The 26,212-nt window shown below is 48.6% G+C and overlaps 2 protein-coding genes across 4 annotated transcripts in view; one reads left to right on the top strand and one right to left on the bottom strand.

The window, feature by feature from the left end:
• SART3 (spliceosome associated factor 3, U4/U6 recycling protein) overlaps positions 1 to 18,308 on the bottom strand; it is a 41,196-nt gene extending 22,888 nt beyond the window's left edge. Inside the window, exons 1-6 of one of the 3 annotated variants that reach the window (XM_040250953.1) lie at positions 17,755 to 18,308; positions 7,235 to 7,361; positions 6,022 to 6,126; positions 3,743 to 3,927; positions 2,406 to 2,511; positions 1,043 to 1,167 (exon numbers count right to left, since the gene is read on the bottom strand). In XM_040250953.1, the coding sequence (XP_040106887.1) occupies positions 1,043 to 1,167; positions 2,406 to 2,511; positions 3,743 to 3,927; positions 6,022 to 6,126; positions 7,235 to 7,361; positions 17,755 to 18,066 (960 nt within the window). In that variant the 5' untranslated portion in view covers positions 18,067 to 18,308. Of the gene's footprint in view, positions 1 to 1,042; positions 1,168 to 2,405; positions 2,512 to 3,742; positions 3,928 to 6,021; positions 6,127 to 7,234; positions 7,362 to 8,680; positions 9,324 to 17,754 lie in introns of those variants that run through there. The other 2 variants (XM_040250954.1, XM_040250955.1) reach the window with 2 other exon arrangements.
• A 1,043-nt stretch (positions 18,309 to 19,351) lies between these two features.
• On the top strand, positions 19,352 to 25,580 carry ISCU (iron-sulfur cluster assembly enzyme). Its single transcript, XM_040250958.1, has 5 exons — positions 19,352 to 19,574; positions 21,052 to 21,165; positions 21,964 to 22,074; positions 23,534 to 23,612; positions 25,050 to 25,580. The coding sequence occupies exons 1-5, from the start codon at positions 19,461 to 19,463 to the stop codon at positions 25,133 to 25,135; spliced, it is 504 nt and encodes a 167-aa protein (XP_040106892.1). The 5' UTR covers positions 19,352 to 19,460; the 3' UTR covers positions 25,136 to 25,580.
• The last annotated feature ends 632 nt before the right edge of the window (positions 25,581 to 26,212 follow it).

Below are 26,212 nucleotides of genomic sequence, written 5' to 3'. Positions count from 1 at the left end.
AACATTACTTAAAAAAAACAACTAGTCATCAAAACATGCCACGGCGGTGGGGCGGGGGCAGGGGGGGCAACAACAGGCCACCAACTTGGGAGGAAGAAATCGCAATACATGCAACCAAAAGTATGCATGAAGACCCAGGACGCCCAGATGTCAACTAGAAAAAATCTGACAAAGCAAAAGAAAACTGAGTCAAAGATTTTAACAGCTACTTCAAAGATTTTTTTAAAAAAGGAAATCTGAGGTGTGAAAAGACGCTCAACTTCATTAGTAATGAAAGGGAAATGCAAATTAAAACTGTGCTTTCAAATCATGAGACTGGCTAAAATGTCAGCATCCCAGCTGGCAGGGCAATGAGAACGCTAAGATACTGCCGGCAGAAGCAGCGACCACAGCCTGGGAACAGTTCAACTCTGCCTCAGGACCCAGCACTTCCATTGTGACACAGGTACCTCAACAATTGCTACATACGTGCCTAAAGACACTCTTTTTCGCATGTACCAAGAGATACACCTGAGAGTCGTCAGAACAAGTCTCCTCCTAGCAAAACACTGGATACGACCCAACTACCTATGAACGGGATAGTTTATACACAGACAGCCTTACAGTAAACAAATGGACTGTAACTATACTTATCAATGTCAAACTCAAAGACATCCTGAATGAAAGAAAATATACAGCCTGATTCCATTATACAAAAGCTCAAAAACAAGCAAAATTAAACTAAACATTAAGGATATGTTCATAGGGTATAAAACTATAAAGAAAAGCAAGGGGATGATGATCACAAGTCAGGAAAGTGGTTGCCTCTCGGGAGAGGGAGGAGGAAGCAGCTGGAGAGGGCACAGAGGAGACTCCTGAGGGACTGGCTACTTCTTAACCTGGGTGGTGGGCACATGGACGCTCCCTCTTATCAGGATGGAAACTGAATGTACACATTTATCCACTCTACACATTTCATGACAAAGATACTCTTTTACTCGCAATTGTTGATTTAGGGAGAAGCTGGGAGAGAGACATTTAATGCGAAAGGGGCCGTACTCACCAGGGCTTCCTCATAGGGTTTGTATTTCTCCAGCTGCTGTAGCGCTTTGTTGTAGCTCTGAATTACTGACTCTGGAATGGGGTCTTCAGACCATTCCTCATACTCTGCAAACGTTGCTTCCATATCTATTGAGAGATGGAGTCAGCCCTATGGGTCTGGCCGTTGGGTTTTATCATCTCAAACACAGAGTAAACTCTGAGACAGGTGCCTCAGGCCCCTCCCGCATCTCTGGCCATGGGCTCTTACTGATTGAACCCTGAGCTCTTCTGCTGAGCCCTGTATTGGCCCCAGACTCTGTCCTGAAGCACCATCCTGGGCAGCCCTACCAGCTAATCCAACGATCAGTAAATGAAACTAACAGCAAGGCTATAACCACACTTACGTACTGCTTCCTATGTTCTAACACTTCACATCCATTACCTCATTCAAGCCTCACAATTCTGCAAGGGAGGTTCTACAGTGATTCCCAAGTTGCGGTTGAGGAAACACAAGCAGAGGGTCACATCACCCAGCTACAGTCAGTGGCAGAGCAAGGCTCTGAACCCAGGCAGTCTTCTGCCTCAAGTTCACACTCACTCACCATGCTGCACTATCTCACACTGGTATGTGAGGTGAAATGTACAAGCCAGCTCCGCTCTGGCCTTTTCTGCTTGTCACCCAAGGATTCAACTGAAGAGCCACTTTATAATTTGTCAAATCAAACCCAAATAAACCAGGAAGTAAAAAGAGAAGTAACACCTGGGTTTAAGTAAAGTCGCCCAGAGGTTCCGAAGGTTTACGGTGCATAACCGCATCCAGGGAACACACAAGACGGTGGCCTCAAACCCTTCCGACGCTTGGGAAAGTCCTCCCAGTGCTTCTTGCATTCAAAAAAAGGAGGTCTGGCTTGCCAAATTATGTTCACACGAAAAAGAATCCTTCCCAACCCCAAAAAAATTCAGACAAAGCTACTCCAATCAACTGTGCTCATGAACCAAATCACCTCCAAAGAAGATGTAACGTAAGCCCACGTAAAATATCCACCCTGTAATGGAGGTTTCTTCTGAAGGGAAAATGCTTATGACAGAACTCTTATTCCCCCAGAAAACACAGGGGGTCAGCTTCCCTAGTCCTTTCAGAGACCCTGTCTCTGCCCACCCCCGCACCATGTCTTAACATAGGAAACTGGGAGTCCCGTCTCTAACCCTCACAACTCTCCTGAGCGTTAACAATCCAAGATTCATTTTTACCCAGGGCCTTGTCAACAGTGACATTGTCCAAAAAGAAAACAAACGCCAGCCACATCTGCCTCACGAGATGCTGGGAAAGGCCTAATCATGACACGCCCCAAAGCGCCAACTGCTGACGGGGCAGTTTCTCTTACCGTAGAGTGGGATCGCCAGCTGTCGCCGGAAGAGACTGTGGACTTTCTCCAGCTGTGAATCAAAGGTTTGTTCCCAGTCAGAAGGGGAAAGGAAGCCAGCCATGGGCTAAAGAAGCAAACCCGTAGTAAATAACAAACTTTGGCTCTGCCTGCTTCAAAAACTATTTCAGCACATTTACAGCTCACACTAAAAAAATTCATAGGCCCCCTTACACATGAAGTGTTACGCCAAAGTATTAGGCTCAAATGTCAATGTTATCTCTGCCAAGTGACGCTGATGGGGAGAGCAAGACGGAATCTAAGAAATGGACCCAAATGACTATCATGAGATAGGACAGAGGCATCTCAAGTATCAAAGGCTCGTGGCTTGCTTCAGGCTGGTTTTAGGGCTGTTTGCAGCTATCAAGGGAAGAAGTCAGGAAGGACTCCTGGAGGAGCTGGCACTGGGGACACGTCTGCAGGCGCTCCAGAACTAACGAGACAGAAATAGGCTCCCCAGTGAATGAACAGCATGAGTCAAAGCACAGAGGCAAAAACTGCAGGAGCGCTGAGGGGAGCGCGGGACCCGAGTCCACATGGGGTCACGACTGACACGTGTCAGCCAGAGGCTCTGCCCGGCGCCGCAGTGAGGGTGGGGGGCAGGCACCACCGCACATTCTTCAGCAGGGACTCCGTCCAGAAGGGCCTGGGCTCTCGTAATCATGATGATCTAAGTAATACAGGGCTCCACTGCATACCAACAACAGTGTGGTCACACACGTAGTGGGCGAGACACCGGGGAGTGGACTCCAAAATCCTATATATCACAGTCTCGTCTAAAAAAACGCAATCATGACGAGGTCAAACCTGACAGTTACTACGGGACACGCTCTATATGTACGGTGTACAAGGACAACCAAGTCACCCCTTCAAAATTATATATATTAACATACAATTTAAGTTAACATATTTATATTTTAATACAAATTATATTTTTATATTACATTAGTAGATAACACATGTATATATTAATATAGTCTATATTTATATATTATACTAATATAACTTGTATATCATATTAATACATAATTTGGGGGGGGTGACTTGGTTATCCTTGTACACTCACCTAGAACCATAACTATAACAGCAGTATTTTTAAACACTACAAAAAGTTTGTAGGGAATTGGCTTTTTAGTCAAGGAAGACATTCCTACTATTCCACAAAGATACTTGATTTTATTTACTTTACTGCCCACCCACTAAGGGATGGGCAAAGACCGTTTTGTTAACTGTGTTCTTCCAAGACCACTAACGAAGACTGGTAAGCGGCTGATAGAAGGCAAGCACTGGGCACTCACCCGGGCAGCTTCCACGATGGCGCTTTCAAACTCCCGGTATGCCTCCCAGATGGCAAGTCCCTTGGTCATGTGTAACCCGACGGACGAGAGGGCCCTTTCAAACACAGAGCGGACTTTCTCGAGGCCACCTTTCTGACCAATCCCGCCGACTGAGTACTGGCCGTACTCTAGCCAAATGTTAGGACCTAAAAACGAGAAGTATATTCAGGATAGGAAATGGCCGAATGTCAAAACTTTTGTTCTGAAGCAAACAGAAGAAATGAGCCCAGTGAAGAAGTGCTCATTCCTAGAGAAAGAGCATAGCATCCCTGACAGGGATCCCAGGTTACCCGTATCAACACTGCAGCCTGAGAAGAACGTCTACCCGACGCCCCTACGAAGCATCATCAGTGAGACCTGACTATGTAAGCAGTGCACGCCAGGTGGTAATACGTAATCTTACGACTGGTTATAAAGCGGATGTATTCAAAGTGAATGAACCCTTAACAGATTTCAATGAAAATAGTTAGAAATCTGAGTGAATTTTCAGAAAGACTGCAAAGCCTAGACTGTTCCAACTTTTAAATCTTGATTCATCTTTAAGCCTTCTGATTGAAATGGAAAAAAAAAAAAAGTACCAATCCTGTTACCAAAGATTTTAAATCTCTAAAATACAACAAAGAGACCTGGCTGCCTTGTTTCTTTCCCTCTTTAATAAACTTTCTATATGCTCACTCCTACAGCTTTAAAACTAATGAATTAAACTCTTGATAAATGCATTGTTTTTTACCAAACACATTTTGCCTATTAAGCCATTTTTCAGAGATCTGAAAATAATTTGATGCTTATACACTAATCTTCGAAAATAAAAATTCTAAAAAGATAAAGCTAACATGAGAATTTCTGCATGTTTTCCTGAGGCTTGTTTTTTCAACGAAATAAATCTATTTCAAAGAACTTAGCTAAAGTTTGTTAGCTGCTCTGTTTTCACTCACCAGTACAGAGCTGCCACATGGGCTGTGAAATATAAAATGAACTAGCTCTCTGAGGCAGAATCCTCCTTTAGTGAGGGTTAGTCAGGTTTACAGGGAGCTCTACACGTCTCACAAGGGGAAATGCCCACATGGGGAGTGAGGACAATTAGACAGGGAAAAGGGATATTTAATTAACAATGGGGACTTTTTAAAAATACTTTTTAAAAAACATTTTGTCCACAACATTGTCTGATACAGTCCTCAGTGTCTGCAGAGAAAATATTTTAGAGACTTATGTACCATCAAACTGGATTTAAAGAGAGAGAAAGTGTTCACACTTCACTTTCACTGAAGTGAAAGACCAGCAGACAAGGCAGATCTCCGTGGTGATGGAAGATTCTGTAGCTCGAGACAGTGGTGAAATAAAATATCACAAAACTATATGCAGACATTGTATGTACCAAGGTCCATTTCCTTGAATTTGTACTACAGTCAGGGGGCTTCCCTGGTGGTTCAGTGGGAAAGAACCTGCCTGCAGCGCAGGAGACGCAGGTTCGATCCCTGGGTTGGGAAGACCCCCCGGAGGCGGGCCTAACAGCCCACTCTGGTACTCTTGCCTGGAGAATCCCATGGACAGAGGAGCCTGGTGGGCTGCAGTTCACAGGGCCGCAAAGGGTGGGACAAGGCTGAAGTGGCTAAGCACGCGCACACTACGGTCACAAGATGCTGGCGGAGACTGGGTCAAGAAGTTACTCAAGACCTCTCTGCGCCATCTTCGCAAACTCCTATAAGTCCATAATAATTTCAAATGTTTTTAAGTTTTTTAGTGTGAGATGGCTGGATGGCATCACTGACTCGATAGACTTGAATCTGAGTGAACTCTGGGAGTTGCTGATGGACAGGGAGGCCTGGCGTGCTGCGATTCATGGGGTCACAAAGAGTCGGACACGACTGAGCGACTGAACTGAACTGGACTGAGTATAGGGGGAAAACAAGCATCCTGTCCAAAGCTTCCAAAATTCCATTCAATATGTAAAAGGTAACCTTTAGTAACCTGGAAATAGCAGCTAAGTTCTCCCTGGATATAAATGCTGGGGGCGAGTCTATTCACCTCCTCCCTTCAACTGTTTCTTCCACGCACATTGTGAAACCAAAAGCCTCAACTGAAAACCACAGACAGTGATGATAATAACCGCACTCCAGTCTTTCCCACTGCTCGTCGAAGGACTTTCCTGGGGGCAGCACCTCATGGTGTGGCCCTGGCAGCCGAGAGGGACGCGAGGGGAGCCTGCCAGACACGCCTGGGCCGGCCCGCAGGAGACTCACAGATATAATCCTTCACCGCTCTCTCGAAGAGATCGTACACGTGCTCCCGGTCCAGGCCGTCCATGGCCATGCTGATCTCGTCGTGGAGCCACTCGAGCCAGAGCTCTGCAAGACACCCGCGACCTGCGTCACTGCCCGGCCCCCGGCCCCCGCTCTGAAGGCGGCCTAGAGCAGGGGCCGCACCCCGAGGCGTCAGCACACGCAGGGTTCGTCTGCCTCGTACACCCTGGCCCAGGTCACAGAAACTCAGTTCTTACAGCCTGCACTGAGCACACCCGAGGCTGAGGCTTCCGAGAAAGACCAGCTCACTGAAGTCACAATAGCCCTCCAGCTACGGGGCACTTCATTTTCTGCAAAGTACCTACACACTTTCTCTTTCAGTATCTATCAAAATCCTGTGGGGCAAGCAACAGTAACATTAGTAACAATGGCATCTATCCAAGCATTTATGACACGCCAAGCACGTGTTAAGCGAGGCACACAGAATGCCTTGTAAGCAGAAACTACTGTTATCCCCATGGTACTGCTGGGAAAACTGAGTCATAGAATGTTTATATAATGTACTTAATGTCACACAGCTAGAAAGACATCTGAAAGGCAATCAGATTTCAGCTTCTGCACTCCACAGTCATGCTTTGTGGGAGGGAAAGGGGAACAGAGCTGGATCTAGAATCTGTGTTAACTCACTTGTCCCTAAAAGATCAATTACGTATACTCGTGGAGATTTAACTACAGAGATGCTTGGTGTAATCACATTTCAAATAAGCAACTTAAGTAGAAATAACTTCAATGCCCAATTACTGTGGACCAAATAAGGTATGAAACATTTAAATTAAAAAGTGCTTATGAAAGTTTAACTATACTACAGTTACAATGATCTGTTTCTGAGAGAATAGATTAAATACATAAATACCAGAATGGGAAACAGAAAGGGAACGGGAAATTTTAATTACATAGAAATATTTTATCGTAACATTACGAGAAAGAAATCAAGATTTGAAATGTGACTCAGTATTGCATGACCACAACTATGTGTAGCAAAACCCAAGAAGATGATAAACTAAAAGTCGCTGACTTTTGATGGATTTTCCTCTTTCCACTACACTTATCTATTCCGAATTTTTTATAAGGAGCATGCCACACTTTCAGCATGGGAAAAAAGACCCTTCAACTCTCTGTGTTTGTGAGAGCAGCTCGGCTGCGGAAGCACCACCTTCGGTCAGAGGGAAGATCTCGCTCATCTTCTGGCGCGCCATCCTCACTTTGGTCAGCTCCCCTTCCAGCCGGAGCAACCGGATCAGGTCCACGTGGCAGTTGTAGTCATAGACGTTGATAGACAGCTGGAAGGAAAAGGAACAGAGGTAGAAACTTAGAATGCGACCATCAAACAACTCAGCTTCTGTCATCACAGGCGAAAGCGCACGCCTGCTACAACAAGCACAAGATATGTGTTTTCTGGAAGAGTCACAGACGCAGCGAGGCAACATTTCCCTCAGGAAGATGGAGAAAAATACACAAGAGACTTTTTGTTTCTTCTGAGCACACCACTCGGCGAGTATGACCTCACTTCCCTGACCAGGGGTTGAACCTGGGCCCCTGGCAGAGTCCTAACCACTGGACCGCCAGGGAATTCTGAGAGACTTTTTAAAATAAATGGAACACTCCTTCAAATCTGTTACAGGTCCTGTCAGAACACACTTGGTTCTCCCAGAAACACAGGAAACAGTCTAATGAAACAAACACAGAGTGACCTGAGGCAAATCTAAGCTTCCCTTCTCTCATCTGTAAAGTGGGATACACCACCAGAGGGTGAGAATTCTGAAAGGTAACTCAGTATCATACTGTAGCACATGCCAGCGACATGTATGAAGAGCTCTTTTCTTTTACTGAACAAACAAATGAAAACCCCACCAGGAGAAACAAGAATGGGGACAGACTGGTTCCAGATGAAGGTGAGTGAGAGGCACAAAAAGATTTATTTTATAGGTACAAAAAGATTTATTTCAAACTTTCCAAACTAAAAGTTTAATAAACTAAGATCACTGTTTCCAGAGATACTGGACATCTGAAACAAAGGGAAACTAAAAGCACCTGTCACTAGCAGGCTTTTACTCTTAAACAGCTAGAGGAACCTCTTCAAAGAGAAGGAGGATGGTAAGAGAAACCCTGGAGCATCAGGAAGGAAGAAAGAGCGAAACTGCAGGTAAGCACAGCAAACGACCCTTCTCCTCCTGACTCTTCCAAACTGTGTGCGACAACGGAGATACTTTAAGACTATCTGATACCCAAAACAATGACACTAAAAAGGAAAAATGGTAGAGATCTAAATGGGAGGAATATGTCAACACTTTACTCAGGGATAAAACACAGATACCATGTAAATCAAATACACTGAAATACTCAAAGCAACTGCTAAGAAACTATATAGAGCAAGACTCTAAAAATTGGTATGAGTAACCAAGCTGGAATCCAAAGAATGTCCAGGTAACCCATACAAAGGCGAGAGGAGAGAACGCTGAGAACAAGAAACACAGGAAACAGAAGAGAATAAAATGTCAGGCTTCAGACCTAATATATCCGCAATTGCCTTTAAAGGACCTGGTCTAAACATGCTAATTAAAAGGCAGAGAATAGCAGAGTGAATAAAAACACAACCTACCTGAATGCTGATTACCAGAAACTCACTTCAGATTCAAGTGAAAGGATGGGGGGCTTCCTTGGTGGCTCAGTGGTGAAGTCCGCCTGCCAGTGCCGGAGACGCGAGGTTGAGCCCTGATCCAGGGAGATCCCACCAGCTGCACAGCAAGCCTGCTGCTGAGCCTCTGCTCTAGAGCCCGGGCAGCCACACGACCAAGTGCTCCTGCCGCAATTACTGAAACCCACGCGCCCTAGGGCCTGTGTCCACAACAAGAGAACCCGCCGCAATGACAGGCCGACACGCCACAAGTTCAGAGCAGCCTCCACTCACCACCACGAGAGAAAAGCTTGCAGAGCAACAAAGACCCAGTGCAGCCAAACATAAATAAGCAAATAAAATTATACAAGGCAGAAGCATGGGGAAAGATCTAGCACGCAACCAACAAAAAGCAGCAGAGGTGGCTATACTAATATCACATAAAACAGACATCAGCACAAAGAAAATGATCAGAGATAAAATAGGACATTACGTAATGATAAAAGGATCAACCCACCAGGAAGACAAAACAATCCCAAACGTGCAGGCACCAAACAACAGAATCTCAAAATAGAGGAAGCAGAAACTGATACAGCTTAAAGAAGAAACAGACACACTCACAATTACACTGGGAATTTCAAAGCCCCCACTCAGAAACTAAAAGGACTGTCAGATTATCAGCAAGGATATAAAAGAACTCAACACCACCATTAATCAACATGATCTAATTGCTACATAAAGAACACCCTCCCAGCAGTAAGAGTAACACAGTCTTCTCCAGGGCCCAAGGAACATTCACTGGGACCATATCCTGGGCCATAAAACAAACCTCAACAAATTTTAAAAACACTGAATCACAGAGACTATGTTTTCTAGTAAGAAGAGAAGCAAACTGGAAATCAATTACTGTAGGAATCAATCTCTCTAAACACGTGGAAATTAAGCAATTCAGTTCATTCAGTTCAGTTCAGTCGCTCAGTCGTGTCCGACTCTTTGCAACCCCATGAATCGCAGCACGCCAGGCCTCCCTGTCCATCACAATCTCCTGGAGTTCACTCAGACTCACATCCATCAAGTCCATGATGCCATCCAGCCATCTCATCCTCGGTCGTCCCCTTCTCCTCCTGCCCCCAATCCCTCCCAGCATCAGAGTCTTTTCCAATGAGTCAACTCTTCGCATGAGGTGGCCAAAGTCCTGGAGTTTCAGCTTTAGCATCACTCCTTCCAAAGAAATCCCAGGGCTGATCTCCTTCAGAATGGACTGGTTGGATCTCCTTGCAGTCCAAGGGATTCTCAAGAGTCTTCTCCAACACCACAGTTCAAAAGCATCAATTCTTCGGCGCTCAGCCTTCTTCACAGTCCAACTCTCACATCCATACATGACCACAGGAAAAACCATAGCCTTGACTAGACGGACCTTAGTCGGCAAAGTAATGTCTCTGCTTTTGAATATGCTATCTAGGTTGGTCAGAACTTTTCTTCCAAGGAGTAAGCGTCTTTTAATTTCATGGCTGCAGTCACCATCTGCAGTGATTCTGGAGCCCCAAAAAATAAAGTCTGACACTGTTTCCACTGTTTCCCCATCTATTTCCCATGAAGTGATGGGACCGGATGCCATGATCTTCATTTTCTGAATGTTGAGCTTTAGGCCAACTTTTTCGCTCTCCTCTTTCACTTTCAGCAGGAGGCTTTTTAGCTCCTCTTCACTTTCTGCCATAAAGGTGGTGTCATCTGCATATCTAAGATTATTGATATTTCTCCCGGCAATCTTGATTCCAGCTTGTGTTTCTTCCAGTCCAGTGTTTCTCATGATGTACTCTGAATATAAATTAAATAAGCAGGGTGACAATATACAGCCTTGACGTATTCCTTTTCCTATTTGGAACCAGTCTGTTATTCCACGTCCAGTCCAGTTCTAACTGTTGCTTCCTGACCTGCATACAGATTTCTCAAGAGGCAGGTCAGGTGGTCTGGTATTCCCATCTCTTTCAGAATTTTCCACAGTTTATTGTGATCCACACAGTCAAAGGCTTTGGCATAGTCAATAAAGCAGAAATAGATGTTTTTCTGGAACTCTCTTGCTTTTTCCATGATCCAGCGGACGTTGGCAATTTGATCTCTGGTTTCTCTGCCTTTTCTAAAACCAGCTTGAACATCAGGGAGTTCACGGTTCACGTACTGCTGAAGCCTGGCTTGGAGAATTTTGAGCATTACTTTACTAGCATGTGAGATGAGTGCAATTGTGCGGTAGTTAGAGCATTCTTTGGCATTGCCTTTCTTTGGAATTGGAATGAAAACTGACCTTTTCCAGTCCTGTGGCCACTGCTGAGTTTTCCAAATTTGCTGGCATATTGAGTGCAGCACTTTCACAGCATCATCTTTCAGGATCTGAAACAGCTCAATTGGAATTCCATGACCTCCACTAGCTTTGTTCGTAGTGATGCTTTCTAAGGCCCACTTGACTTCACATTCCAAGATGTCTGGTTCCAGATTAGTGATCACTTCATTATGACTATCTGGGTTGTGAAGATCTTTTTTGTACAGTTCTTCCGTGTATTCTTGTCACCTCTTCTTAATATCTTCTGCTTCTGTTAGGTCCATACCATTTCTGTCCCTTATCGAGCCCATCTTTGCATGAAATGTTCCCTTGGTATCTCTAATTTTCTTGAAGAGATCTCCAGTCTTTCCCAATCTGTTGTTTTCCTCTATTTCTTTGCACTGATTGCTGAAGAAGGCTTTCTGATCTCTTCTTGCTATTCTTTTTTTTTTGGCCACATCCTGCAGCACGTGGGATCCTAGTTCCCAACCAGGGATTGAACTCGCAAACCCGGCACTGGAAGGCAGAATCTCGACCACTGGACCACTGGGAAGCCCCAAGCAATACACTTCTAACTAATCTATCGATCAAGGAGGAAATCTCAAAGAAACTTAAAATACATAGAACGGAATGAAAACGAAAACACAGCACATCAAAATAAGTAGACTGCAGCAAGCCCCATGTGGAGAGGAAAACTTACAGAACTAAAATCAATGTACAGAAAGAATTACACACCGTGACTGAGTGGGAGTCATTCCAGATATACAAGGCAAGTTCAATCTGTAAAAACTAAATCACTGTATTCCACTGTATCACAAAGTAAGAAACAAAATTCATGATATTGATTAACACAGAAAACAAGCATTCACAATAAACACTCTCAACTGTCTGCTCTGTAAAAGACTGCTCATGTGTGCTCAGCTCCTAGTCATGTCCGACTCTTTCAGCCCTACGGACTGTACAGCCCGCCAGGCTCCTCTGTCCCTCGGGTTTGCTACCCAAGAATTGTGTCTCCCGCTCTGGCAGACAGACTCTTTACCACTGCACCACCTAGAAAGCCCCGCAAAAGACAGTTAGGAGGCTGCAAAGACAAGCTATAGGCCGGGGGAAAGAAAATGTATAAACCAAGTATCTGACGAAGTTAACATCTAAAAGACATAACTCCAAACTAGAGTAAAAAACAAAGAATCCAAATAAAAACTGGCAAAAGACATGAACCAGACATGTACATCCGAAGAGGACACAGATGGCCAGCGAGTGCAGTGAACAGTGGTCTTCATCACAAGCTGTAAGGAGCACAAACTGCCACTGCAATGAGCTATCGCTGCACACCTGTCAGAAGGCCGAAAGGGGACTTCCCTGGGGGTCCAGAGATCAAAACCCACCTGCCAACGCAGGGGACACAGGTGGGAGCCCCGGTCCAGGAAGATCCCATGTGCCGTGGGGCAACTGGGCCCGCCTGCCACCCCACTGAAGCCTGCATGCCTAGAGCCCGAGCTACCTGTATAGGACTGTGCATTAACGGCTGTACTCCTAACAACCACATCCGGAAAGAAGTCAGAGGTCCTTCAATGGGTGAGTGGGCAAACGAACCATGGACACCCACGCTATGGAAAACTACTCAGCCATAGAAAGGAACAAACTAATATTCACACACAACTCAGATGAATCTTGAGGGAACTGTGCTGAGTGAAAAAAGCTCCTCCCCAAAGGTTACATACTATATATTCCACTTATGTAATATTCTTGAAATAATAAAACGATAGGAGTAGGGATCAGCTTAGTGGGCGTCAGAGGTCAGGCTGCGGCTCCATCTGGGTTGCAGGAGGGGCCTGAGGTGGCAGAGCCCATCCGTGTAATAACTCTGGCAATGTTAATATGAGGGCTGGGAAACTGCACTCCAGTGTACCACTGGGGGAATCTGGATAAAGGGCACACAGGATCTGTCTATATTATTTCTTGGAACTGCAAGGAAACCTACAATTACCTCAAAACGAAGTTTCACTTTTTAAAAAAGCTTTCAAATGAGTTAGGGTATGAGGTTACATTAGGTCTATACACCAAAGGACTTCTTGATGGTTCAGCAGTAAAGACTCTGTGCTCCCAATACAGGGGGCTCAGGTGTGATCCCTGGTCGGGGAACTAGATCCCACATGCCTCAATTAAGACCCAGAGCAGCCAGATAAATAATTTAAAAAAAAATAAAAAGTCTAGGGACTTCCCTGGCGGTTCAGTGGTTAAGAATCTGCCTGCCAATGCAGGGGACACAGGTTTGATCCCTGGTCCAGGAAGGTCCCACACACGGAGGGGCAGCTACACCCATGTACCACAACTGCTGAGCCCACGATCTGCAAAAAGCCACCGTGGTAAGGCCACGCACCGCAACCAGAGAGGAGTTTCCGCAACTAGAGAGAACCCGCTCGCAGCAATGAAGACCCAGCACAGCCAAGTAAGTCATTTTTCTTTTAGTCTACACACTGAGACTGGTTAGTATCTACTCTTCCAACATCTGCCACAACACTTCAGCAATAAATATTTCCCTCTCCAGAGATGACAGATGAATGATAATTCATTCAACTAACACTGCCATTTGACAATACACTCTTAGTAATCTACACACTAGCTTCTGCATTAAACTGCACATAAGAGGATCTGTCTCCGCAGATAATGATTAGACCGTGGAACAGACACAGAACAAATTGACCAACAGAACACTAGAGTGCCCAGAAACAGACCCCCGCACACAGAAAGGGACATCACAGAGGGACACTGGGGTAGCCACCGAAACGAATTCATGACCCATGACCACGACCCCAGTTTGAACAATACTGACTCTTACACAGCTTCAAGAGTGGCAGTTTATCAGTAACAATGTTCCTTGTAGCTAGTCTGTATTAGGGGAAAAACTGCAGGCAACTCAAACGCCAGAACAACCGAAAAGCTGTGTGCTACTCACACCCTGGTGTACTGAATACATGGCAGTCAAAACAGATAACTAGAAGGAACATGGCGGAACCTCAGAAACACTTCTGAGTGGAAAGCACTCCCAGATTACATACTGCATGATACGCTCTCTTCAAAGCTCAAAAACAAAAGTATCTGCTCAGGGCTGCATACTTAGTGGATAAAATTATACATTTTAAAAGAGAAGGAAGCAGAAGTCCATGAGGTTCAAGAAAGCAGTCACCTGGGTTTGGGGGTGTGGGGCAGCGGTGAGCATCGAAGCAGGGCAGTGGGAACGGGAGAAGCCATCTGGACAGGCAGCACCAGTGACGAAGCCCCCACTCTGAGAGTGAGCGGCAGCACAAGGGTGTGCATCTCTTTACCACCCTTCACAATTTACAGACGTGACTGCTCTGTATACATCAAATTACACGTAAATAGGGACTTGGTGGCCCAGTGGCTAAGACTCCCAGCTCCCAGTGCAGGGGACCCAGGTTCAATCCCTGGTCAGGGAACTGGACCTCTCATGCAGGAACTAAAACAAAAGATGCCACGGATCCCACATGCTGCAACTAAGACCCGGCACAACCAAATAGATAAACCACATGCAAACAGATAATAAAGAACCAACACCACAGAAGCCCACGACCCAGAATTTTCTTAAAATCTTTAAGCAACCGCCTCCTGCTCATGACTGATAAAACCTGACAGGCTGAACCCGCCCCATGATTACGTGATGGGCTGAAAAAGGTCAGAATGCGGTCAGGACACAAGTGTTCTAACGCCCACCAGTTCTGTTTCCCTACCTGTCCTGGAAGGCACTAGAGGGCACCTCTGGATCTCCAGTGGGCTCCCGTGACACAGCGATGTCTCAAAATCAACATTCAAGTGCGTCAACAAGTAACAACAGTGAAAGAAGAGAAGACGGTGGGAGGCGCGCTGTCCTCATGAAGGCGCAGGCATGGCTCCCCAGGCCACCCCATCACTGCCACTCCCCTGGGTCTCACTGTGTTCTCTGAGCACAAAGCAGTGGGGAGTCCTGGGAGTAACATCTACGCAAGCCCCCCTGTGACCACCACAGGGAGGTAAGGATTGAAATGTACAAAACCCACTGAAGAAACGTCTCTAGGATGGTTTTCGGTCTAAATTTCTGATTTTTAGGCCCAAATGATGAAAATACTATATATAGAGAGGCACTCTGGGAGTATGTACTTTAATACACAAGGACATGCATTGTAGAGGCCTTCCAGAGAGTTCAACCAGAGCTGACCAATGCGCACACATGCCAATCTAGTCCGGTCTCAGAACATCGCCAAGGACAAAGGACACTTCAAAGAAAGAGGTGGCCTAGCCATCGTGCAAGTGCTCTGCAACAGGTTTCCTCACGCCCTGACAGCACGACCTGGACGGAGAGGTGACAGTGGCGCCTGATGGGGACCACACTCGGCCCAATCACGGGAAGGGACCACGAGGCGCCGCTCCTCGTTTCAGCCACGACCACACACACAGTGGGACATCTCCGCTTCTGTTATCTGGACAGATTTCACAGCTGACTGTGAGCTTTCATAAAAACACTTGGGGTGAGAAGCGGCATTCAAACACGACAGGGCCAAGCACTTCGTGGGCCTCTCTGGAAGTTACTGACCACCACGCTCCACCAGGAGAGTCGTTACAGCAAGAACTAGAGGCTGGGATTAAGAGGACATGGGAGGGAGTTTTGGAAAAACTGGAAAAGTCTATTTCTGGACCCCAGGAAGAGGATAAAGCCAAAGACTCTTCAGTTCACCATCACCTGCCGGATCCCATCCTGTGCGGTGGCCTGAGGTAGGGTTCGCCAGTACACACCACCAGTGGCCAGGAGACCTCTGCCCAGACCCATCCTCCACTCTAGTAAGCAAAATACCCTCATTGAGGGTTTAATCCCTCCGCTTCCGAGCCTCCCCTTCCCCTCAACAAGTAATTCTATTTCCCCAACTAAGCAAGATAAGGGCTCACTGAAAGGCCAAAGGCCAGAGCGACAGACTGCCACCAGGACAGAGTCACAGGCGGCCTGCGACCTGACATCACACTGCAACTGCCAAATGAGCAAGAGAAGGAACGGACTGCGGCATGCTTGCTTACGGAAGCAGGAGCAGTAACCACCAGCCCACCCCTGGCTGGCTCAGACGGGACGGCCAATGAGACAGACGTACCGAAAGAAGACACAGCTATTTCACAGCTTGGCAGGAATGTCACCACCAGAGAGGACATTATAAGGAATCTCATACTCAGCCAAGTTAACTGAGAAATCCAGGCTACCAACCCCACATCACTAACTGATTTCACACCCACTGTGGCATTCCGTCTACAGACAACCTTGAAAAGTTCAAATGCCCTTAGGCCTGACTCTGACCAAAACACTTCATCAGTCCTTTTGAGTCTCTGTGTCCTCGTCTGTAAAATGAGACAGAGCTCCATCTCTTCCCCTCCAAGACTACTCCACTCTCTCGCCTCCCTGTCCTGGGACCCACTGTGTGGACCACATCCATAAGGTCTCCAGGTCTCGGGGTTCCAGCAGGATTTGCCCAATAGGCCATGTGGAAACGAGGCACAGAGGTAGGTCAGGGTACTTCTTGCCCACCCTACTTCCTGATGGGAAACGGGGGCTACCTTCCTGGAACAAACATCTCAACTCCTCTCAGGGATCCTCTCCACAAACTATCTAGAAACCCAGTCACTCCATCACCTCTACAGGACTAAAGGTGGACACTAAAGGTCCTGCTACTACTAGCCCTGGGAAACCAAACCTTTGCTCCTGACTTCCCTGCCCTAGTCTCAACAGTCTCTCCATTGCTGTGCTGTGCCGTCTTGTCCGACTCTTTGTGACCCCACGGACAGTAGCCTGTCCATGGGATTTCTCAGCCAAGAATACTGGAGTGGGTTGCCATTTCCTTCTCCAGGATCTTCCTGACCCAAGGATCGAATCCACCTCTCCTGCATTGGCAGGTGGATTCCTCACCACTGAGCCACCTGGGAGGCCCAGTCTCTTTATGGACCTTTACTCCAAACTCTCCTAACTTGAATGTGCCACCTACTTCTTGCTGGGATCCTAGATTACATAGGAGACACCAACACCTGTACGTTCTAAAGTTACAGATTAGAAATCACATAGCTACTACTGCCAAGCCCTGAGCCCTGATTACCGTTACGACAATTCTCTGGTGGGGAACCGTTTGTCCCAGTTTAGAGTGGAGGATGAGAGACGTTAAAATATTGGCCTCAGCACACGCGGTTGTGGAAGAGCTAGAACTGGGGCCTTAGCCTCCAGACGCTATTCCGTTTCTATTATCACCGTCACGGTCACTATTTTCCCTACCACGCCAGAGCTCCTTATCTTCGTCATTCCTACAAGCAAACAACTCTTCTTGGAGGAAAAGAATCTTATTTCTAGGCCTGGACACAGTTGACCGGTATGGCTAAGAGCGGGAGTTGCGGAGTCGATTCAAAGTTCAAAGCCTGACTCGCCACCTGCAGAAAGTGTAATGGTGAGCAAGAGAATTCCCTCCACCGGGAGCCTCAGGGTCCTCCCACAAAACGGGAAACACAGCAATTCCCTCGCCGGGTTCTGGCGAGGGTTGAACAGGATAACGCTTGCGAAGCACCTGGCGAGCAGTAAGCGCTCCGAGAACCGGAGACGCGCTGGGAACCTGCGATTTGGAGGCCCTGGCGCTTTTTATTACCTCCGAGGACCAGGGAGGTGGGCCGGGGCCTGGGAACCCGAGGGAGAGCGCGCGCCGCCGCCGCCCACGCCCGCGCCCACCTGCTCCTCCAGCCGCTCTATCTCCAGCTGGTTCTTCTCCTCTTCGTCGCACCCCCACTCGTACTCCCCAGGGGAGCTCTCGGCCGAGGAAGCCATGGCGTACTCCTCATCTCCGTCGCTCTCACTCACGCCTTCCTCCTGCTGGGCCCACTCTGGCCCCATGGTCTGGTACGTCGCGGCGGCCACGGCCCGCGATAACACCTTCCTCCTCGCCCGAGCCGCCTTAGCCTCATCCTCCTCTCCCTCGGCCTCCGGCCCGGCCTTGGGATCAGCCTCCGCTTCAGAAGCCGATGCTGCGGCCGCCGTCGCCATCTTGGACTTCCAGAGACTCCCGGGTCCTCACTCGGCCGCCAAAGACCCGCAGTAGTTGGAGCTGCCCGCGGCGCGCGCCTGGTCAAAATCCCGCTCGTCTGCCACCTGAAGAGAAACTATTCGCCTCGGAGGACATGGAAATCTCGAAATACATGAGAGTCATGTTATTTTATATACTTTCAGTAGCTCTTGTTCGAAAAAAAAAGCTCACCAACAGGGCATGCGTTTCGGCACAACGTCGGACAGCAGTTGGGTCCTTAGGCAGGAAGTGGAAGCCATAGAGGCAGCCACGGAGTGAGCGTGATTGTTGTGGTTAAGGGTTTGGCGCCATCTTGAGAAGGTCAAAAATGATTCTTGGAATAAATACCTTACCACCCAGTCTGACCTGGCGCGTGAGTCAGTGTCCCCAGCAACTGAGCCTCAAACGTGCAGAAAAGTCTTAAGTCCTCAGGGAAGGATCGATTGCACCATTCATAGAATAACTCATTTCCCAGAGATTCCTTCTCTTTATCTAATGCCTGGCGCCTAGCACTTAAATACACGTGTGAGTTTTGATTTTATAGGATCATATTCTGCAAACCAGTATTATTAAATTACATTAATAAACATTTACTTAGAATTTCTTCATTGCTATATCTTGTGATTTAATCTGTGCCAGTTTGCTTTTTAATAGAGACATAAACATATACAATTTTTAAAATCAGAGCAAAGTATTCTTTCCTTTAGTTAAACTTCTCACTTTAGTGGTAGAAAAGCCTTGGTGGGTCTATTTATTGCCTTGCTCCCTCAGTAGCAAGCTTAATTGTGTCGTCTTGGGTTGTTTTCCCAAAGCACTCTGACAAAAAGTAGATACTCAACACAAGATTTGCTCAGTGGATGAAGAACTGTCCTTGAATTAGTACAAAAAAGATCGAGGTTTACAGACACTATGTTTCACCTAGGAGCACACAGCCAGTTAGGAGCAGAAATGAGATTCTAACTCAGGACTGTTCAAGTCAGAATCCCAACTGGGCCCCTCTGGGCAACCTAGGGCAAGTTACTAAACCTTTCTGATCCTCAAATTCCTAAGCTGCAAAATAGAGCCAAGAAGGGTGGACTGGTTGATCCTCTGCGCCGAATTAGGCGGTGGGGCTTTGTGAACGCAAAGCTGGGTCCTAATTTCCAGCTCAAAGATCCTCAAGATTCAGAACCCAGCTCGGTGGACCAGCCCTCGATTTCAAACCTTTAGGCTCCGCGCCCCGGGAACAAAACGGGGACACGTGAACGCAGCGAGAGGGCGCAGGCGCAAGGTCGCCGGTACGTTAGAGGGGGCGCGCTCCCAGCTGGGAGCCGACTCGCGCACGCGCCCCTCTCCTCGGCCGCGCGCTCCGCCTGCGCAGGCGCAGGCCCTTAAGATGGCGGCGGCTGGAGCGGGCCGTCTGAGGCGGGCGGCGTCGGCCCTGTTGCTCCGGGCCCCGCGCCTGCCCGCCCGGGAGCGCTCAGCTCCCGCTCGGCTCTATCACAAGAAGGTAAGAGCGGCCCGGGGGTCCGCACCGGGCGGGGGGGCGGGCGGGAGTGCGAGGACCCCCCGGAGGACTTAGGGGTCCTAGCGGAGGCCCAGCCTAGTAGCCCTCCCCGCTCTGCGCGGCCCTGGAACCCCGACTGCAGCCCAGGGCCCTGGCCGCCCCCAACCCTGGATGGAGGGGCCTTCCTCTCAAGAGGCCGCCTCCAATGGCTTTCCCTCGCTGCGCTGGGGCAACTAACCGCGCCTGAAACAAGAACGACAGCTCCCGCTAGCCTAGCGGCAGCTGCCCTCGGTCTGAAACATCCATCCAGCCTTTAAACCTCTCGACTGCCCAGGAAGCAGGGTCCTGCTCTGTCCGGGCTAGCCGGACACACAGCGGCCGAGTGACCGTGGGCAAGTCACTGCCCCGCGCTCGTCAGATGGGGTCTGGGCAGCGCCCCCGGACGCGAGTCCCTTGCCTGCGGAGTCCTGGGCAGGGCGCTTGGCACAGGGAGGCCACTGAGGGTCGGTGTTACTGTTGCAGGAGCTCAGAGCCTCCGAGTGGACATGGACGTGTAACCGACAGTCGTCACGTTTTTGTGTTTGGTTTGGTTTGGTTTGGGGGTGGTGGGATGCTGTGAGTTAAGACAGGTTGGGTAGATGGCAGCCACGTGAGACGTGTCTCACTCGGGAACCGGTTAAGTAAAAAAAGAATGCGGTAAATCAACCCCGGGGCAGAAAGTCCAGATTGGATATTATCTTACAGATCCTTGGACTTGGAAGTCAAAATTCGTGGTCGGATAGGTCGGGGGAAGGGTACTGGAAGTTCGGAATACTTAACGACTAACTGGGAAACAAACCGCAAGGTTTTTAAAGCCTCGCGTGTGCCAGTTTGAATAGATGTCTACTCTGTTCTGGCTTCCACGCGTTTGCGCACAGACCTCACTCCCCGCGGACCCAGGGCTGTATATTGTTGACAGTACACGCGGAATGACCTGGCACGCGCAGCCTTTCCGCCCCTAGGGCGCGCTGTGGCACCGCAGATTTCAGGGCCCCGAAATACATTCATGGTTGTTATTTATCACCACACACAAATGGCCGTATTCCATAGCCTTGTTCCTCCCGTAACAATCTCCTTGAAGCTTCTGGGAAGTCCTTCCCTTTCTGGACCATACAGACGTATAGGTTTTTGAATAGTAATCATTCTTTTGAGAATGGATTTTCTTCCGAAATTACAAAAGTGCTGTTTGAGCCCAACTCTGTGACTTGGATGGTTAGAGATCAAGTAATTATTTGTGGTTCAAAACCCCACAGAATTAAGACACGATTTTGCTGATTTTTCTCCAGGATCCCCATATCTCTTAAATCCTGCCCAAGTGAAATTTGGTACTTAGTGATGGCCTGCCAGGTCCAGCTTGCTGACTTGAAGGAACTTGCCATCAAAGTCGGGGAGATGAACAGCAAAAAAGAATGACTGTGATTTCTCTTCACTCTCATTTCAGGTTGTTGATCATTATGAAAATCCCCGAAACGTGGGGTCCCTTGACAAGACATCTAAAAATGTTGGGACTGGATTGGTGGGGGCTCCAGCGTGTGGTGATGTCATGAAATTACAGGTACCCCTGGTTTCCATCTTTACTGGTGGTAACAGTGACCTCTTTGCTTGTACAGTGCTCTGTAGTTGACAGACCATTTACATGTCCAGCATTGCCTCTGGTCCCCATCTTGATTCCTGTGAGGTGGGAGAAGTCAGTGTTACAAAAGATTCCAGCAGGGGCTGAATCCTAGTCCTCCTGGTAAACTGTGCTGACCCCTTCTGACAGAATAAACAGATCTCACGTTCATACTCACTGTATCAGTTAGCTATCCCCAGAGGGACAGGAAATGCAATAAATCAAACTCTGCCTGCTCCCACGTTGGAAGCGCCCGGCACTCTGGTTAACCATAGCTTTCTCCACATCTCCTTCGTCACTGTGGTGGGAAGCTGGCCAGGCGGTTTCATGCCTATCTTGGAAAACAGAAGCAAGGCAGGGGGAACACACTGCATGCAGTTTGACGTCAAAGGGGAAAGCACCAGCCGGTGACCTTCACTGCCAGCTCTGGCAGTGCTTAAAGGTGCACACTGACCCAGCAGCTGGGAAGCCAAAAGTCAGGCTTGGGAGTGGGAGGAGACTGGGCAGGAGGCACACTTTTTCGCTGATCTTTGCCAGCGAGGCCCGTATAATTCTGTATAGTTCTTCCTGCTTGCAACTTTTCATTGCTGAACTCTTTGAAACAGAGGGGCCTCAATAACGCCCAAACTCTTAAGTATGGAAGGCAGGAGCAAAACTCTTAGGAAGTGCCCTGCGGGCCTCCTTGAGTGCCGGGCTCTGCAGGCAGTGCCAGAACCCTGCTAACTCCCACCTCTTTTCTAGATTCAAGTGGATGAAAAGGGGAAGATCGTGGACGCCAGGTTTAAAACATTTGGCTGTGGCTCTGCCATTGCCTCCAGCTCATTAGCCACCGAATGGGTCAAGGGAAAGACGGTAAGGCTCTTGAAAACTAGAATTAAGTCGTATCCCCACACACCTGCCTCTTGGTTAAGGGAAGGTTTTAAACAAACACACACTATAATTTTTTTCTAAATATTCCAAGGATTTTCTTTTTAATTTTGCTTACCCAGACTTTTATCAAATTCTTCTCCACATTGGGAATTATGGATAATCTTAAGTGTTTTTTTAGTTTGGGGTTTTCTGTTGTTGTGGACCATTTTTATTTGTTTGGGGGTTTTGGTGATGTTTTAACTAAATCAAAAAAAGGTCCCCACCTACTCCTAGAACACAACAGAAGTGGAGAGAAATCTTTGGCGTTCTCCAAGGACACGGATGTTATCATTTCTTAGAAGTCTGAGTCTGCTCGGGGGTGGGTGTACCATGGTTGGTTTTGTTTATTTCTTCCCATCTGGTTTCAGGAAGGATCGCAGGTGGCTTACAAGGATTCATGAGATAACTGACTAGCCTTTCAAAAGTCCTGTCCTCATTAAAACCTCTGAGAAAGGCCAGACTGTAGGTGCTCGTCCTTGCAGCCCCAGCAGCCAGAGTTCAGCAGGCTGAGTCACAGAGGCCTGTGCCGGGCAGCTCTGCAGCCAGGCCGCCTGCCAGGCCGTGTGCCACCAGTCGCCCGTGACTCAGGGCCTCCTGGCCGGCAGGCTCCTCGGGGCCAGAAAGCAAAGACCCAGCTTGTGCTGGCCGATCTGTCCAGAACGATCCTCGGGGAGAGGGCAGGAGGAGACAGGGCACCTCAGAGAGTGGGGAGAGGGCGTTCCTCTGACCTTGAGAGCCTCCCATCTGAGTTTGCAGGAACAGAACTTGAAGCTTAATTCAGTACAGTTAGCGGACTTGGCAGACTGGGAGACAGGCTGGGAAAATGCTTTCTTTAAGGCAGCAGGCCCTGCTCCACAGAGGCCTGCCTCCGGCTCTGCCCTTGACTTGAGACAAAGTCCAGGCGTTCTTTCAGTCCACCTGGAGGTGAAAAGTCCTCCTACAGGCCGGGGATGAGCCCCAAGGTCTCCTCCCAGGAGCTGTCTATGTTGCTGGCCCTGGCCCTGCCCACCTCCCTGACAGCATCCGGCTCACAGAATCGATGGACATCAGAGAAGCTCATAGTCACCCAACCAACGCAGGAAATCACTGCCTTTCAGCAAACAGGCTTGAGGGGACTTCCTGGTGGTCAAGTGGTTAAGACTCAGTGCTTCCACTGTAGGGAACGCAGGTTCAATCCCTGGTTGGGAACTACACTCCCTCATGCCATTTGGCTGAGAAAAAAACAAAAAAACGGCTGGAGCTGCTGGCCTCGAGGAGATCCCTCCGAGCCTCCCCGGGCTCTGCTCCTGGCTGTGACAGTGTCTCTGCAGGCCGGGCTCACCCTAGCCCAGTAATGTTTGCTCTTCGGCCCCACCAGACAGAGCATCACTGAAGCTGCCCCTCTGTCCTGTCTGCCTCTCAGGTGGAGGAAGCCTTGACCATCAAAAACACAGACATCGCCAAGGAGCTGTGCCTGCCGCCTGTGAAGCTGCACTGCTCCAGTACGTGTCACCTGCAGCACAGGCTTGGGCTGGGGGCAGGGGTGGTACTGGGGGGTATCCGTAATGGTGTCCATGTGCATTTGGACAGGTGAATGATGAGTCCTTTGGGGTCGTGGAATCCACCTTTATAACCTCAGAGGATCAGAGCTCGGGTTGTCTTCACAGCCTCCAGAAGATCAGGGCCCCAGGGTCTCCCGGCGGGTGCTGTGGGTTGGGCATCATGCCGAGCTGGTCGCAGCCTCACTTCTGACCCTTCGGAATGTCCTCCAGTCGTGTCCTCACCTCCCCCTCACAGAGCAGGAAATGAGGGCTCAGGTTCAAGCTGCCCAGCCTCACAGCTCCTCAGGGAAGGGCCAGAGTCTAAAGCCCAGACTTTGATTCCGAATCTGTGCTGTTCCCACCCCACTGTGGTGAAGCTGGCACCAGTGAAGGAGAAAATGCGGCTTCCACCATAATCCCATCTGCTGTGCATTTTATTACTTCCTTTCCAGAGGCCTTTACTCTCAGGGTCTGCATCTGTGTATATGGGATGACTCAGCCCAGCTGTGCAGTACCCTTCTCTTCACTGTCCTGAGAGAAAGCCCAGATGCCAAAGGCTTTTACTTGCTTTCCCGTTCAGTCTAAAGCCTTAAAAATCTCACCCTTCTAGGGGAAGGAGGGAATGAGACACAGTAGCCTTAACTAAGTGATGGAGGTTTACTGACCAAATTAGTTAAAAATCAGCAGAGAGCCAGGCCTCCTGCCAGGGCAGGACTCACAGGGCAAGACGTGAGTGCCAGGGCCCGGACGGAGGTCTGCTGAAACCCTAGTTCTTTCCACTTGACCTGGAGTCTCAAATACCCGAGAATAAAGGCCATAGCTTATAAACATTTTCACATGGTTTCAGAGAAACCCCTGCCTTTTCATCAGGCCTTCATGGGCACTGGAACTTAGCCAGTGCTCTCCACTGTCACTCTGGGTTTCTCAATGCTTGTTTCCCCCAAAGCGTCCCCTTTAATACCGACTCCAAAATAAAAGCTGCCAAACTTGAGATCACTAGAGTGAGCTGGCAAATGCCATCCCACCCCCAGACTGACGCGACCCGAGTTATGCCAGCCAGCATCACCGACATCCACCGTGTTATCCCGACTTCCTTGTGAGCAGCTGAGAACTAACATCTGTTGTGTCGTTCCCCGCCCACCCCTCCCGCAGTGTCCCAGACACATTATGTATACAGCCCTCACCCTATCCCAGCGAGAGGCTGAGCTAACATAGAATCCCAGGTGTGTGCCCCCTGGTCTGTCCCAGAGCCGCCCCAAGGGAGTGGCTCAGGAAACGGCCAGCTTGCTCCTGACCCTGCACCCTGGCGAGGGGACTGTCAAGCCCGTCGCAGCACCACTGTCTCAGCTTTTAAAGATGTAGAAACCTACAGGCTGTGTTTTGTTCCATTACCTGCAGTGCTGGCTGAAGACGCCATCAAGGCTGCCCTGGCTGATTACAAGCTGAAACAAGAGCCCAAAGCAGGAGAGGCTGAGAAGAAGTGAGCCCCGGTGACGGGGGACTCAGACGCCCCGCAGGCCGCCAGCACCCCCGCCACGCAGCCACAGAGGCGTCCCAGAGCCCTCGCACTAAATAAAAGCGCTCTGAGGTCCGCACAACCTGTGCTATTCACCTTGCGAGTCTAACTCAAGCAAAATACACAACCTAGTTGTCCTGAACCCTGGGGTTTCCTGCAGCTCACTCGCATCGCCTTAACCTCGCGCTTGTCTATTTCAATCTGTGTGTATGACCCCAAAACAAATCAGTAGCGAAGTCTCAGGTTTGGGGAGTTGTGAAGTGCACAGTATCTAATTCTGCCTGAATCTTTTGGGGGAAGATTACCAGTAGAATGCCTTGGTAAGATTATTTGGTAGGACCAAATAACATACAAGTATTGTACATAAAACAGATTTTGCATCTATATAATAAATAAAGGAATGTTGTAAGACAGTGTCTCTCTGGTAAGCCTTGTCACTGGGGCCCCTCCCTCCCTTGACAGGACTGCCTTCAGCCCCACGGGGTTCATTCGCAGATGCTGGATGGGGTGATGACCGAGGCTCCTCTCCAAGCAAGCCGGGCGGCAAAGACCACGCGTGGAGGTCTTCACAAAGCCAATGTCAGTGATGTCCCCTGAAACAAGCGGGGGAAGGATATGGCCATTACTCTTCACTGGTCTTTACAGCATAGCAGGCTGGCAACTCAAAGTGACTCCAAGAGATTCTTTCTGTAACTCCCCTGGTTTCTGAAATCTGAGGAACTCTGGCTTGGACTCTACCCTAAAGCTGTGGACCGAAAACAGAGGCCTGAGGAATGAGCTTTAAATAGCAGTTTCTAGGCCCAGGGTCTGCTCCAGGTCTGGTCAGACAGTTCCAATATCTGATTTTTTTTTTAACTTTTTATTTAATGGAGTATAGCCAATTAACAATGTTGTAATAGCTTCAGGTGGACAGCAGAGGCCCTCAGCCATACAAATATATGTATCCATTCTCCGCCACGGCCCTCTCCCGTCCAGACTGCCACACAACTTTGAGAAGAGTTCCCTGCGCTGTACAGCAGGCCCTCGTTGGTTATCCAGTTTAAAT

Source organism: Oryx dammah, unplaced genomic scaffold, assembly GCF_014754425.2.
Source record: "Oryx dammah isolate SB20612 unplaced genomic scaffold, SCBI_Odam_1.1 HiC_scaffold_12, whole genome shotgun sequence".
NCBI lineage: Eukaryota > Metazoa > Chordata > Mammalia > Artiodactyla > Bovidae > Oryx > Oryx dammah.
The sequence above is the reverse complement of the archived record's forward strand: the minus strand, read 5'-3'. Positions and strand labels throughout refer to the sequence as shown.